This window comes from Astatotilapia calliptera, chromosome 1 (assembly GCF_900246225.1).
Source record: "Astatotilapia calliptera chromosome 1, fAstCal1.2, whole genome shotgun sequence".
Classification (NCBI taxonomy): Eukaryota; Metazoa; Chordata; class Actinopteri; order Cichliformes; family Cichlidae; genus Astatotilapia; species Astatotilapia calliptera.
The window spans coordinates 262,904-277,389 of record NC_039302.1 but is presented as its reverse complement, the minus strand read 5'-3'; the positions used below and the strand labels follow the sequence as shown (position 1 = coordinate 277,389).

Here is a 14,486-nt window from a genome sequence, read left to right as displayed (position 1 = left end):
GCGATAGCTTCTGGACACTTATAGATCATTAAGATTAAAGTGTTCTTAACAGAAACAGCAACATTTTTATAGTTACCTTATCTTCAGCGCTCCGTGTGTTTGTGGCCTAGACACAGCTGAAGCCTGATTACAGCGTCTGGGCACCGAACAGCCTCAATAGCCTGGAAAGGTGCTAACCGCTAGGCTAACTAGCGACAAGATGCCTTCCCTCTCCACAGATGACTACCACAGCCTCCTGCAGAAGATTGCAGTACTGGAGACAAAAATTCATCGCTTAGAAGTAAACGTGGAGGTAAATGGACTGTGTGGAAATGAAACAACCTTGCCTTTGACTCAAAACAATGGCGATGAGCAAGCTAGCACACAGCTAAGGAGCACAGATAACATGACCAAGAAAGTAGACTCTGTGCATTATTATAAATCCTCAAGTGATAATCCCCCCTTAGACTGTCTTGGTGCAAAACCAAGACATAAATCATGTCTCCTGGAAGGGGGAGGACGTATCACGGGCAGAGCACAGCGAGCTGAAATCTCTGAAACCGACTGGCCTTCACTTCCTACGAGACAGAGAAGCTCTTCTACCCCTGTATACGAGAGGAAACAGGACTGGACAACCGTGAATAGGAAGGTTAGCAACAAACCTCCAAAACAACTGAATGTGAAACTGCAGAACAGATTTGCTCCACTATCAAAGGACCCTGGATCTATATCGGACAACCATCCATCTAAAAGCAGCGAAATAAGGTCTGAAAATCTGTTGAAAAGTAAAAGGCCACAGGGAAAGCTAAAGGCTAGGCCTGAAACTCTGATTGTGGGTGACTCTGCCGTAAAGGATGTACAAAGGATGTGCGGTAAGAACACTAAAGTCGTTGTTTGCACTGAATAAATGGCTTATATCAGCATGTGCTGACCACTCAGTGCATTTTATCAACAACTTTAATATTTTTTGGGAACGCAGGCATCTGTTTAAAGCAAATGGATTTAATTTTAACAAGTCAGGGGTGAAACTGTTCACCTCCAACTTGTTTTATTCCATACGTCATCCATCCTTGGTGCCAAGGCTGAGATAAACGAGGAGTTATCTCATAAAGAGGAACAAACAGTACTCCAAGAACAGACAAAGCCCAGCAGAAACCTTGAGGAGGAGCTCCATCTGCCCCCACCCGGGAAGAGCCTCAGAAAGGAGAGACATCTAAGGCAAGAAGAGGGGTCCCTATTTGCCTCCAACTCTCTCAACAACACCAACGACCAGGACCAGGGACCACGACCTTCCCCAGTCCCCCAAACCCCTGACAGGCCATCACCCTCCTCCCCCTCCCTTTCTCCCTCCTCCCCACACCTGAAATTCACTGAGGAGATGATGGAGCGGGTCAATGCTGGGCTCAGATCTACCCCCCGGCCCAATCCCTTTTTGTCCCCCATAAACCCCCCACCAGAGCAGCCAAAGGTTCGCCATCGAGCCCCACCCTCAACAGAGCAATCGAAGTCACATTGCCCAGCCTCGCCCCCCTTAGTTCCTCTTCATGCTCTGTCTCCACAGTCTGATGTGTGATGTGTGGAGGGTCCGGGCTGTGAGGATTATGGCAGTGGTGACTTTTCCCAGGAGAAGCTGGGACCCTGTTTACTAGAAGGTTTTAAAATCTCTGTACTTTTAGGTGACAGGAGACATGTGGCCTGGTCAAAACACAGAGAGCTGCACTCTAAAAGATCTTTAAACATAGTAAACATAGCTTGTGTGCCACAGACTGCTCCCAAACACGAGGGGACAAGTAATACCTCTAAAACACTTAAGTTGGCTTTATTAAACATTAGATCTTTAGCTGGGAAAACATTTTTAATTAATGATTTAATCACTGAGCACAGCCTTGATTTTATGTTTTTAACTGAAACTTGGTTGGACCAAAGTAACAGTGGAGCTGTTCTCATCGAGACGACCCCTCCTAACTACAGTTTTATCAGTGAGGTCAGGGCGAGCAGGAGAGGAGGAGGGGTCGCTGTCTTATTTAATGAATCATTTCAATGTAAGCAGCTATCTCCTGGAAGTTTTCAGTCTTTTGAATATGTGGCTTTACAGCTGAAGGCCCCATCCAAAGTTGTGTTTCTTAATGTTTACAGGCCTCCCAAATACTGCACAGACTTTTTTAATGACCTCAGTGAACTGCTGTCTGTGATCTGTGTTGATTTTGACTGTGTAATTATTGCTGGGGATTTTAACATTCATGTGGACAACCCTCAGGACAAAGGGACTAAAGACCTGAGTAACACTCTGGGCAACTTTGGGCTGACTCAGCATGTAACAGAGGCCACACATAATAGAGGACACACTCTTGACCTACTTGACTTGATATTGATATTGTATCACTGTGGGTCTGTATACTGTTGATCTAAAGTGAAATTATCCTGTGGAAACAGGAATTTTCCATTTTAGAGCATTTTGAAATGACTGAAGGTTAGGTCAATTATGGACAATTTGAAAAGGCTTTTATTTTTGAAAGCAAAATCAGAATGACTTGATATTGATATGGTATCACTGTGGGGTTGTATACTGTTGATCTAAAGTGGAATTACCCTGTGGAAACAAGAATTTTTCATTTTAGAGCATTTTGAAATCACTGAAAGTTAGGTCAATTATGGACAATTTGAAAAGGCTTTTATTTTTGAAAGCAAAATCAGAATGACTTGATATTGATATGGTATCACTGTGGGGTTGTCTACTGTCGATCTAAGGTGGAATTACCCTGTGGAAACAAGAATTTTTCATTTTAGAGCATTTTGAAATCACTGAAAGTTAGGTCAATTATGGACAATTTGAAAAGGCTTTTATTTTTGAAAGCAAAATCAGAATGACTTGATATTGATATGGTATCACTGTGGGGTTGTATACTATTGATCTAAAGTGGAATTACCCTGTGGAAACAAGAATTTTTCATTTTAGAGCATTTTGAATCGTTAGGAGATTAAGTCAAATATCCGCAATTTCAAAGGGCCATTACTATGAAAAGCAAAATCAGAATGACTTGATATTGATATGGTATCACTGTGGGGTTGTATACTGTTGATCTCAGGTGGAATTACCTTGTGGAAACAGGAATTTTTCATTTTAGAGCATTTTGAAATCACTGAAGGTTAGGTCAATTATGGACAATTTGAAAAGGCTTTTATTTTTGAAAGCAAAATCAGAATGACTTGATATTGATATGGTATCACTGTGGGGTTGTATACTGTTGATCTAAAGTGAAATTATCCTGTGGAAACAGGAATTTTCCATTTTAGAGCATTTTGAAATCACTGAAGGTTAGGTCAATTATGGACAATTTGAAAAGGCTTTTATTTTTGAAAGCAAAATCAGAATGACTTGATATTGATATGGTATCACTGTGGGGTTGTATACTGTTGATCTAAAGTGGAATTACCCTGTGGAAACAAGAATTTTTCATTTTAGAGCATTTTGAAATCACTGAAAGTTAGGTCAATTATGGACAATTTGAAAAGGCTTTTATTTTTGAAAGCAAAATCAGAATGACTTGATATTGATATGGTATCACTGTGGGGTTGTCTACTGTCGATCTAAGGTGGAATTACCCTGTGGAAACAAGAATTTTTCATTTTAGAGCATTTTGAAATCACTGAAAGTTAGGTCAATTATGGACAATTTGAAAAGGCTTTTATTTTTGAAAGCAAAATCAGAATGACTTGATATTGATATGGTATCACTGTGGGGTTGTATACTGTTGATCTAAGGTGGAATTACCCTGTGGAAACAAGAATTTTTCATTTTAGAGCATTTTGAATCGTTAGGAGATTAAGTCAAATATCCGCAATTTCAAAGGGCCATTACTATGAAAAGCAAAATCAGAATGACTTGATATTGATATGGTATCACTGTGGGGTTGTATACTGTTGATCTCAGGTGGAATTACCTTGTGGAAACAGGAATTTTCCATTTTAGAGCATTTTGAAATCACTGAAAGTTAGGTCAATTATGGACAATTTGAAAAGGCTTTTATTTTTGAAAGCAGAATCAGAATGACTTGATATTGATATGGTGTCACTGTGGGGCTGTATACTGTCGATCTAAGGTGGAATTACCCTGTGGAAACAGGAATTTTCCATTTTAGAGCATTTTGAAATCACTGAAGGTTAGGTCAATTATGGACAATTTGAAAAGGCTTTTATTTTTGAAAGCAGAATCAGAATGACTTGATATTGATATGGTATCACTGTGGGGTTGTATACCGTTGATCTAAAGTGGAATTACCCTGTGGAAACAAGAAGTTTTCATTTTAGAGCATTTTGAATCGTTAGGAGATTAAGTCAAATATCCGCAATTTCAAAGGGCCATTACTATGAAAAGCAAAATCAGAAAGAATTAATTTTGATATGGTATTACTGTGAAAAAGCCTGCGGTTGAAAAGTGTTGATACAAAGTTCAAATAGTATTTGGAAATACGACTTTTGCTTTTAAGAGCATTATGAATTCATTGAAAGAGTAGTTCAAAAATGAAGATTCACAGGGCTTTTACTTTGAAATCCAAAATAAGATGGCCTTGATAGTGACAGGGCACAATTAGGGTACAAGGCTGTGTCATATAGATGTAACATTAGAGTTTGTAAAAAAAAAAAAAAGCCTAAATTATATGTTATTATGTTCTTAACATATCTGTTTATTCACTCGAAGTTGGCTTTTATTTTGAAATCCGGTTTCCACATCCATTCCCGTAATACTTTGAATACACAGGGAACGTAAAATAAACTGGAGGCTGGCTTGACACCAGTAAACTAACGCCAGTTCTTCAGTAACTGACGAGGGCTCAAGCATCTCCGCACCAACGGTAAGTTATTTTAACAAAAGCCAGAGAAACGAGCTGCAGAAGCTGTAACATAATGTTAGCATTTACTTTGGCTGATCCAAGTACGTCCATTAAATGTGTTGTTTTTGACAGACTCATGTTGTACTTTTATTTTAACAGTGATGAGTGTCGAACTAGTTGTTTCGCTAAATTAAGTAACTCACCTGAAACGTAAATGAGAGCTGTGGCAGAAACGCAAAGCTGCAGTCTTGTCAGACTGTTTTTTTTTTCAGTCATCCGTTCGTTCGCTCCGGTGAATGCATCCAAACTTTGCAGAAAGTCCTATTAGTTTAAAAAAAGTTGATATATTGTTGAAATACATGTTGAAATCAGCTGGTAAAAGCCAGTCAGCTAACTGAATAGGTCACTATCATGTTTACATATGTGTTCAAGGTCAACTTAAGCCATGTCCACACGTACACGGGTATTTTTGAAAACAGAGATTTTCCGTTTTCGTTTTAAAAAATAATCCCGTCCACACGTAAACGCAGAAATGAAGGAAAACGCTGCTAGGAACATGCCAAAGCAACAGGTGGCGATATATTCCTAACCGTGTAGAAATGTTGGCCAATCAGAAGTCTAGAAGCCTCGGTGGGAAAAAGTAAACAAAGCTGGGGCATAGAAGCAGAAGCAAGTGGTATGTGTGGAGGCACTGCAGAGAGTACAATTAACAGTAACAGTATTGTAGAAATTCATTTCACCGAAACAATAACGTGGCGCACAGTGTGACGTCAAAAAATGCGCACACCTTTGACGCTGCGTTTTCTCCATTTTTCTGTCCACACATAAATGCAAAAACGGAGTTTTAGAAAATATCCACCCTGGCCGGAGTTTTTAAAAATCTCCGTTTTCAGTGACCAAAAACGCCGTTTACGTGTGGACGAAAGGTGCAAACGCATAGAGAAATCTGCGTTTTCAAAAATACCCGGGTACGTGTGGATGTAGCCTAAGAGAATGACTATTAGGCAAAGCAAACCAAAATTACATGATTTGTTCAGAGTTACTGTCAAAAAAAATTTAAACACACAAAAAAAATACTCATCTTCACATTAATAAGAGCATTAAAGTCAATATAACTTTTATTGTCAGTATTGGTCTTTTTTTTTTTAAAGGTGAAACTACTAAATATAACATATTTCAAATTGTCAGTAACTTGTCCGACAGTAAATAACTGACATAACTAATTACTTTCATACAAACCAATCAGTAAGTTATTTTGTATATTTTTTTAAATGAGTAATCAGTTATAAATAACTATTTGCATTTCTGAAGTAACAGTAAGACTACTGACAACATTAACTGTTACTTTTCTTTTCTAAAACTATCTTTTGTTTTTCTTTTCTTTACCTTTTTTTCTTAGTAACTCAGGAGGTTATGTTTTTGGTGGCATTTGTCTGACTGTTAGCAAAATAACTCAAAGTTATGGACAGATTTTAAATTTTCAGGAAATGTCACAAATGGGCCAATAAACAAGTAATTCAATTTTGGGGGTGATCAGGCATGATCAAGGAATTTAAACTATACTGTACTGAACTCTCCATGTGCTTTGCTAGTCTTATTAATCTATTATCAAGTACTGCTTTGTTTGTCATTTTAGTTGTCATTTTAAAAGCTCAAATTAAAGACATCAGTCAGTAAAAATACATCTACCTTGTACCTTATGGGCATGAATCTAGCTAACTAATGAATGCAATATTGTTTGGTGATTGCTACCTATCAATGCAATTGGGTACATATTTGCACATGTGCTGTGCTTCATAAATGAGTAACAAATGTATTACATAACAATAACCTACAGCACACCAGAAAAATAGATTCGGACTACCTTTTAGGCTCAGGTGCAGTGACACGGCTTTAACAAGAAGAAAAGTCAGTCATTCACCACCATCTTCCTCTTCTTCCTGCGCACTAAAACCACCAAAGTCCTCTTCTCCAGTGTCGGATACGAACAGGATCAGGATGGCTTCGTCATCCACTCTCAGCTTCTTTCCTTCGTTGTCACTTTCAAAACCAAAGAAATCCTCGTTGTCAGTGTCAGAGTCGAACACCCTCTGAAGGGCCGTGGCGGTGTCCTCCTCTCCATCATGCAACAGTCCAGCCCTTCGAAATCCGTTGGTGATCGTGGATGTTTTCACACTTTTCCACGCTGTCAGAATCCACCGGTGGAGTTGAGCATAACTTGCTTTTCGCAAGTTTATCGCCGCTCGTCATATTTATTTCTGTTTTAATAGATATGTTTTTGTTATTCTGTTTCAGAGTGGATTTCAAGAAGATGGAGAGGGTCACCTGAATCTTGACATTTATAAACATGCAACTGCATTTCTTCTTCAAGCCAAGGAAACCCATCGACTGACACAGGTAATTTATGCCATTAATTTTCCATTGAATTGTATTTCATTGTTAGAGAACCTAAAAGCAATATGCTTAACTTATGCTGAACAGTGCTCAAGCTATAACTTGGGCACTGTTCAGACCTGGCATCTTGAATAGATCATTCAAGATGTCATAAATGGACAGCTTTAGGTATGTGAGTGAAACACCTGACATTCGAATGTGTCTCCATGTACTTCATGGGTGACCACTCAGATCTCACTGGACATGTATGTTGCATCCAAAATCTGCCTATCACTATATTTCCTTAGCATGAGCTAAGAATAGAGACAACATAATACACACAACACAAATTTTCAATTTGCATTTCCACCTATGATCCGATTCCTCAAAATGCATTATAATTAAGTGAATACAAGGTTTTAACGTTGCATAAGGCAATATTATTCTTTACAAAAAAAATTGGGTGGTGGGGGTAACTTATTTTGCTCATTGCATCGCACTAACTTTATGTAACTGAAGGTTTCCTTTTTCAAAAATTGTGTCTGTGAGTTTGCATGTTGACTGTGTTTTCATATGAATTTTGTAATTAAGGTTTTTTCCTTTGTTTTTCCTCTTCCACAGAGAGCTGTTAACCACTTCGTGAGTGGAATCCAGCAATATCAGGCCGTATTATTGGAGCACTTAAAACAACAAATGAGTGACATGATTGAGAGACATTCTGGGGACCTGGATCAACTAAAGAGTGATGCAGTGGGGGTATTTGACCAGTTTGTTGACCCTTTCACTCAAATTGCTTCCACACATTTGCAGGACAAGACCATCAAAGAACTGTTAAAACCAGTTGAACCAGAGATTATTGTCACAAAACAAACAGTCTGTTATTCGAAGCGTGGAGACTCCAGGGTTCTTGCCATTAAAGACCATTGTTTTCATTACATACCGTTGTTGAAAAGTTTGGAGCAGCTGCTATCACATCCAAGAATGCTTGCAATGATTGATGAGAGGCCAAAGCCATGCAAGGATGGCTTTCTTCATGATTTCATTGATGGAGACATTTTTAAGTGGCACCCACTGTTTATTAAAGTCCCTACAGCATTACAGTTGATTTTATATACAGATGAAATTGAACTATGCAATCCTCTTGGATCTAGGGCAAACAAGAACAAGCTGTTATTGATTTATTACACCTTAGGTAACATCAGCCCTAAGTACAGATCAAGACTTCCTGCTATTCGTCTGCTTGCCATGGTAAAATCAAAAGATCTTTCCCGTTGTGGTATAGATGAGATATTTGAGAGGATTAACCGTGACTTAATTGAGCTGTGTGATGGTGTCCAAGTTGTCACTGCAAGGGGTGAGAGGACAATTCATGGGGCACTCATATCTGTGTGTGGAGACACTCTAGCTCAGCATGAAGTGGCTGGATTTAAGGAAGGAGTGGGTTTTGCCTACAGTAAATGCAGGCACTGCGAATGCCACTTTGAAGACATGCAGGAAAAATTTAATGAAGATTTTTTTGTTAAAAGGACCATGGCCAGTCATAACAGGCAATGTAATGACATTGAGAAGGCAAGTACGGACTTTCTGAAAGACAAACTAAAAATAACGTATGGTATAAACAGGAGAAGCAAGTTAACAGACTCTCCTCACGTTGATATAATCAATCAAACCCCGCAAGACATCATGCATGTTATCCTTGAAGGCGTTGCCCCATATGAAATCAAATGTGTTTTAAAGAATCTTGTGCTTTCAGGGCAAATGAACTTAGATTCATTCAATAGTGCAATTTTGTGTTTCCCTTATTCTCCTGTTGATGTGAGGGATAAGCCTTGCCCCATATCTGTCAGTACGCTTTCATCAATGACAATAAATTGAAACAGTCAGCTGGGCAGATGCTGGTTTTGTTGAAGATCCTTCCATTTCTTATGGACAAAATTGGAGAAAATCATTACACACAAATGCTACGTAACATGTTAGAGATCATAAAAATTCTGTTTTCACCTATTATTGCTGTCTCAACTCTCTCCAGATTGAAGCTTTTAATAGAGCAGCATTTAAAACATTTCAAACAACTGTTTCCAGATTAAAATATTATACCTAAACAGCATTATTTACTGCATCTTCCTTCTCAGATTAAGGCTCTTGGTCCTACAGTGAGGCATATGTGTATGCGTTTTGAGTCAAAACATTGTTTCTTCAAGCAGTGGGCTCTGAAAAGTAGTTTTAAGAATATTTGTAAATCTCTTGTGAAGCACAACCAACTTTATGAATGTAGTCAGAACGTGCATGAGAAACATCCCATTTTTTCAAGTGAAGTCGACATGGTTCCAGCCAAAGAGGTGAAAAATGTTCATTATGTAGAAGGCAAGATTAAAGACTTCATTGAGCAAGTTGAACATGTAGTTTCTGTACAGTGGATTATGCTACATGGAAATATACATTCATGTGAAAAATCTTTGGTTATTTCTGATGTCATAAATGATGCTCCAGAGTTTGCACTTGTTAAAAACATCTATATTGTAAATGCATCTGTGTATTGTTTTGAATGCCAGCCTCTCTCTACAGTTGGGTGGAATGATCAATATTTAGCTTATGAGGTAGAAGTTCCCTGTCTAGCTCAGGCAAATATTTTTGTGGATGCTGGAAATCTTGTTGATTATACAGCATACCACTATGTAAACTTTAATAACAGCAAGTACATTCCAGTGAAGTATGATCTAACTGACATCATCAAACATTATTCTTGAGTCTTTTGTGAATATGTGGGCTGAAATAAGGTTTTTAAAGACTGGCAAAAAAAATTGTTCTATTTACTTTTTATTTTACTTTTGGCGCAATCTGTTCAGTGCAACACAACTGAGAGGGAAACAATTTCAGTGTTTTGCCTCTTTTTCAATGTCACATTGATATGGTTTGACTGATAAATACACTGTGCTTAAGATACTAAGACTCATAATAATGTAATGTTGGGCATGATATTAACCTGCAGTTCTCAATAAAGTAGATTTGATGTCCTGATTCAAGTTAGGTCTATTTCTTGAAACAAGATGATAAATCTTTTACAAATAACACAGCAGCTTAAAACGTTTATGAAATGCCAAAAAAGCTTGTTTCGTGTGAGATATGACTCAAAACAATATGTTTTCAAGAGTTTTTCACTTAACAAGATATCCAAGATGCACTGTCTAAAAACAAGTTCCTATATCTCACTGAAACGTTACTCTTTAGCTGATTATGGCTTATTTTAAGTGTGATTAGATATTTTGACTTGAAATAAGACAAATATACTTGGTAAGATTTTGAGTTTTTGCAGTGTAACTGAGGCAGATCTACCCTGATGGACAATGGGGACTCTAACCCACAAAATGACCAACAAAGGTCTGACCTAATGACCAACCGGGACTTTAACCCAGTATTTAAACTTTTCCTAGCAGACTCTAACTGCTTTCATTTCTTTCTTCTTAGCAGACTCTACTGCTTCTACTCATGAGATTTTTCATCAAAATCAAAACAGACATCCACCAGTAATTTCAGTGAGTAGACTTAAATTTTATCATGTCCAATTTGGCACACTTTGGAAATAATTCAACAGGTAGTGCCTTACCTTTGGATAAGCCGGCTTATGCCCACTCACTTCGACTACTGGAATTCATGTCTGCCCGTCAGACCACCGAATTTTACCACCGAAGATTATATTATTAATGCAATGGTAATGATGATAATTATTTAACAATAGCAGTAAAATTTCCCTGCTCCACATCGGTTTTCAGCGTTATTTTGTTATCGTTTTTATCGTTAACTCGGTTTTCCTGGTCTTTTCACGTGTGTTATGAATAAATCTGTTTTTTGGTACCGGTACTGGTTTTATTTTGTTGTATGTATCCGCGACACCTTAAAGGCCGGTCCGTGAAAATATTGTCGGGTATAAACCGGTCCGTGGCGCAAAAAAGGTTGGGGACCGCTGTTTTAAATAATGTTTCCTTTTATAAAAGTAGGATAATGAAAAAACATTTATCATAAAATTTATTATTGACACATGTTTGTGGCAATTAATATGTGAATCAACTAAATGGGGTGGGGGGGAGGAGGGTGTTGACCCAACTGGTCTTAAACTAAGAAACACTAAAGTTAAATTTGAAAACAATTTAAAACAAAACATCCCCATTCTAAAATGTCATGTGACAATCTGATTGGCTTACGGAGTGATGATGTCACAAGGACTATGTTGCCTTTGATCTGAAGTCTATAAATAGGGGTCAGAAGCAGCAATTAATCAGTTTGTTCACAGCCTTCAAACGTTCGACCAGAGATCCATTTGGAAATATTTCTAAGCCTTTTCAGAGTCACTGTGCACGGGCTCCAACATGCCTCCACGAAAAGGCCAACAAAGACAAAAAGATTATGCTGCCTGTCCTTTGTGTTCTGGCCGGCCAATCTCTCCAGGAGAAATTGTGCGGCCAACCTCTCCAGGAGAAATTGTGCGGCCAACCTCTCCAGGAGAAATTGTGCGGCCAATCTCTTCAGGAGAAATTGTGCGGCCAACCTCTCCAGGAGAAATTGTGAGGCCAACCGAAAATAAAGACCTGGAAGAAAAAACAGCAACGCCAGCTGATATAAAAATGATCAACGAGGGCTCGGGAGTGAAGTTTGGTGAAGGACGAGAGAAGATTTTTTCTCGTTTTCTTTCATCAGGAACACAGAGTGCTGAATTAAAAGAAACATCTGCCCAGCTTCAAGGAAAGAAAGCTACTATTGAGGAGATACAGTGGGATCTCCAAAACATTGAGAAACAGAATCAGGTGCTTCGAGGAAAGCTCAATGCAGCGGAGAAAACAATTGAAAAAATCCACCAACAGAAGACTGAACAGGAAATACAAATGCAGGACGAACTCAAAGCCATGCAGAAATTGTACAACGATCTGAAAGTCAAGTGTGGTGAAACAAAGCGCAAAAATAAAGAGCTTCTTGAAGAGAAAAAGCAACAGGAAGAAGAAAAACGTATTATCCAGGACTTTGAGAGAAGGCATCTAGAATTGCAAGAATTTTATAATAAAGAATATTGAGGAAACACTTCAACTGAAAAGAGAAAAGGAAATACAAATGAAGGACAAACTCAAAGCCACACGGAAATTGTACAACAATCTGATAGTCAGGTTTGGTCAAATAAAGCGCAAAAATAAAGAGCTTCTTGAAGAAAAAAAGCAACAGGAAGAAGAAAAACGTATTATCCAGGACTTTGAGAGAAGGAATCTAGCATTGCTAGAACTTTGTGATGAAACTCCTGAACTGCAAAGAGAAAAGGAAATACTGGAAAAACGATGTTCAGAGATGCAGTGTAGGATTGATGGAATGAAGAGAAAACACTCAAAGGTCATTAATGAGATGTTGTTGAAGTCCAATGACTTGAAGAGCCAAATAATTGAAATGCAGGCACAAAAGCAACAACAGGAGAAAATACATGAAGACCTGCAGCGTACGAGTCAAGAAATCCAGAGAAAAAACGAGCTGTTAGAAGAGATGCACAACAAAAAGCAAGAAAAGCTTAGAAAAAAAACAAGCAACCTTAAAAGAAATGAAGCAAAGATGCCAGCAACTCGAGCAGCAGAATGCAGAAACAAACGATCAGCTGAGAACCCTTATCCTGGAGAACGAGCTCGTGGAAAAATACCTGAAAAGAAGAAAAAAGGCTGGTTCTGCCGCTTATTCAGATGATTTAGCCTCGTCCTCCTCCACCTGTGCCCCATCTTACTTTGCACCTCTCCTGTCCCCCCCAACACATATTCTCCACCTTCTTCATCTTTTTTCACCCTCCCCCCCCAACCAGTCCCAGCAGTTGACTGTCCCCTCCTGAGCCTGGTTCTGCTGGAGGTTTCTGCCCGTCAAAAGGCAGTTTTTCCTCACCACTGGCTGAAAAGGTGGCGCACGAAGAGAAACTGCACTCCACAAAAAAGCAACGGGAAAGATTTATATCCAAAGTGAATTGGCTGGAGAAGAAAGAGCGCCACTTCCAAGAGGAATTGTACCAGTGAATCCTCCTGTAGAGTCTCCATCAACACCACCTTTCCTCAATTCTGATGATGGATTACCACCAGTTGATTGTTAAAAATTAACTGCTAAAATAGGCCATTAGAAGTATACTTCATCTTGTCTCCCTATATCATGGCTGGGCATTCTCAGTCCTCGAGGGCCGGGGAGGACTGAGATTGCCCAGCCACCCCCAACCGGTCGCAGCAGATGGCCGTCCCTTCTTGAGCCTGGTTCTGCCGGAGGTTTCTTCCTAAAGGGAGTTTTTCCTCTCCACTGTCGCCCAGTGCTTGCTCAAAAGGGGATCATTGGATTGTTGGGGTTTTCTGGCTTTTACTGTAGTGTTTTCACCTTACAGTATAAAGCAGCTTGAGGAGACTGTTGTTTTGCCATGATGCAAATTGATGCACATCTATTATAGCATCAAAGTAAAACAAAAAAACTAAAGTATACTTCAATGAAACGAATCACAATGTCTAATCTGGCAAAAAGAAAAGAAAAAAAGCTTCCACCTTTAAATAAAAATCCAAATCACAAACACATTCTGATTTTTGTTGTGTTTTTTTTGTGTGTTGTCACATATAAAATCTTTGCACTCCGTCACGGTCTCGGTGTCTGCCCGGCCGGCTCCGCAAGGCTACATATGTTTATTGTGTTGCTGCTTTCTTCCACTCGTCATTCTGCCGGGGCGGAGCTCAGGCCCACGCACCTGTCTGCAATTACGCTGCAACGTGTCCTGTCTGTATGGAGACTGAGCTGCCAGAGTAATAATGTAGATACAGGCCTCTTTCTCCTTCTGCTGCTGTTCATGGTTTTATTCCATTGATGTTGCTATCATTTGTAAATATATTTATTTGCTGTTATTTTATCAATTTTCTACTACTGTCGTTCATGTATTTAATTTTTGTATTTAAATATGATTTTTTTAAGTAATGCTGCGAGATGGACAGTTAAATAAAGGTTTCATTGAATAAAAAAAGATTTAAAGATGACTGGTGGCGGAAGCAGAGCACAGACTGTGTCTATCGCTATCGTGTGGTGCAGAGATATATTGCCATTGAATTTAGACAACGAAAGCTTGGCTCACAGAGCAGCTGCAACACGAACAAAAAACATTAAATAGCAACATGATGTATTATATTATATTATAGTGCAAACAGATATCAAGTGGAAGACAGTCTGGATGGTCCCCCATAAATATTTGATTGTAAATGTAACCCAGGTCCCACGTAGCTATGGTAAAGCTAGAGTATGTAGTACAATGAGACTGGGCCTGGG

The 14,486-nt window shown here is 38.9% G+C and overlaps 1 protein-coding gene across 1 annotated transcript; it reads left to right on the top strand.

Annotated features, from left to right (window-relative positions):
• Positions 1-4,728: 4,728 nt before the first annotated feature.
• Positions 4,729-10,399, top strand: LOC113030205 (uncharacterized). Its single transcript, XM_026181448.1, has 3 exons — positions 4,729-4,832; positions 7,107-7,208; positions 7,806-10,399. Exon 3 carries the CDS (start codon positions 7,878-7,880, stop codon positions 9,057-9,059), a length of 1,182 nt encoding a protein of 393 aa, XP_026037233.1. The 5' UTR covers positions 4,729-4,832; positions 7,107-7,208; positions 7,806-7,877; the 3' UTR covers positions 9,060-10,399.
• The last annotated feature ends 4,087 nt before the right edge of the window (positions 10,400-14,486 follow it).

What these genes read in the sequence shown, in the direction of transcription:
- LOC113030205 (XM_026181448.1), top strand. Translation starts at nt 7,878, where the DNA reads ATGAGTGACATGATTGAGAGACATTCTGGGGACCTGGATCAACTAAAG.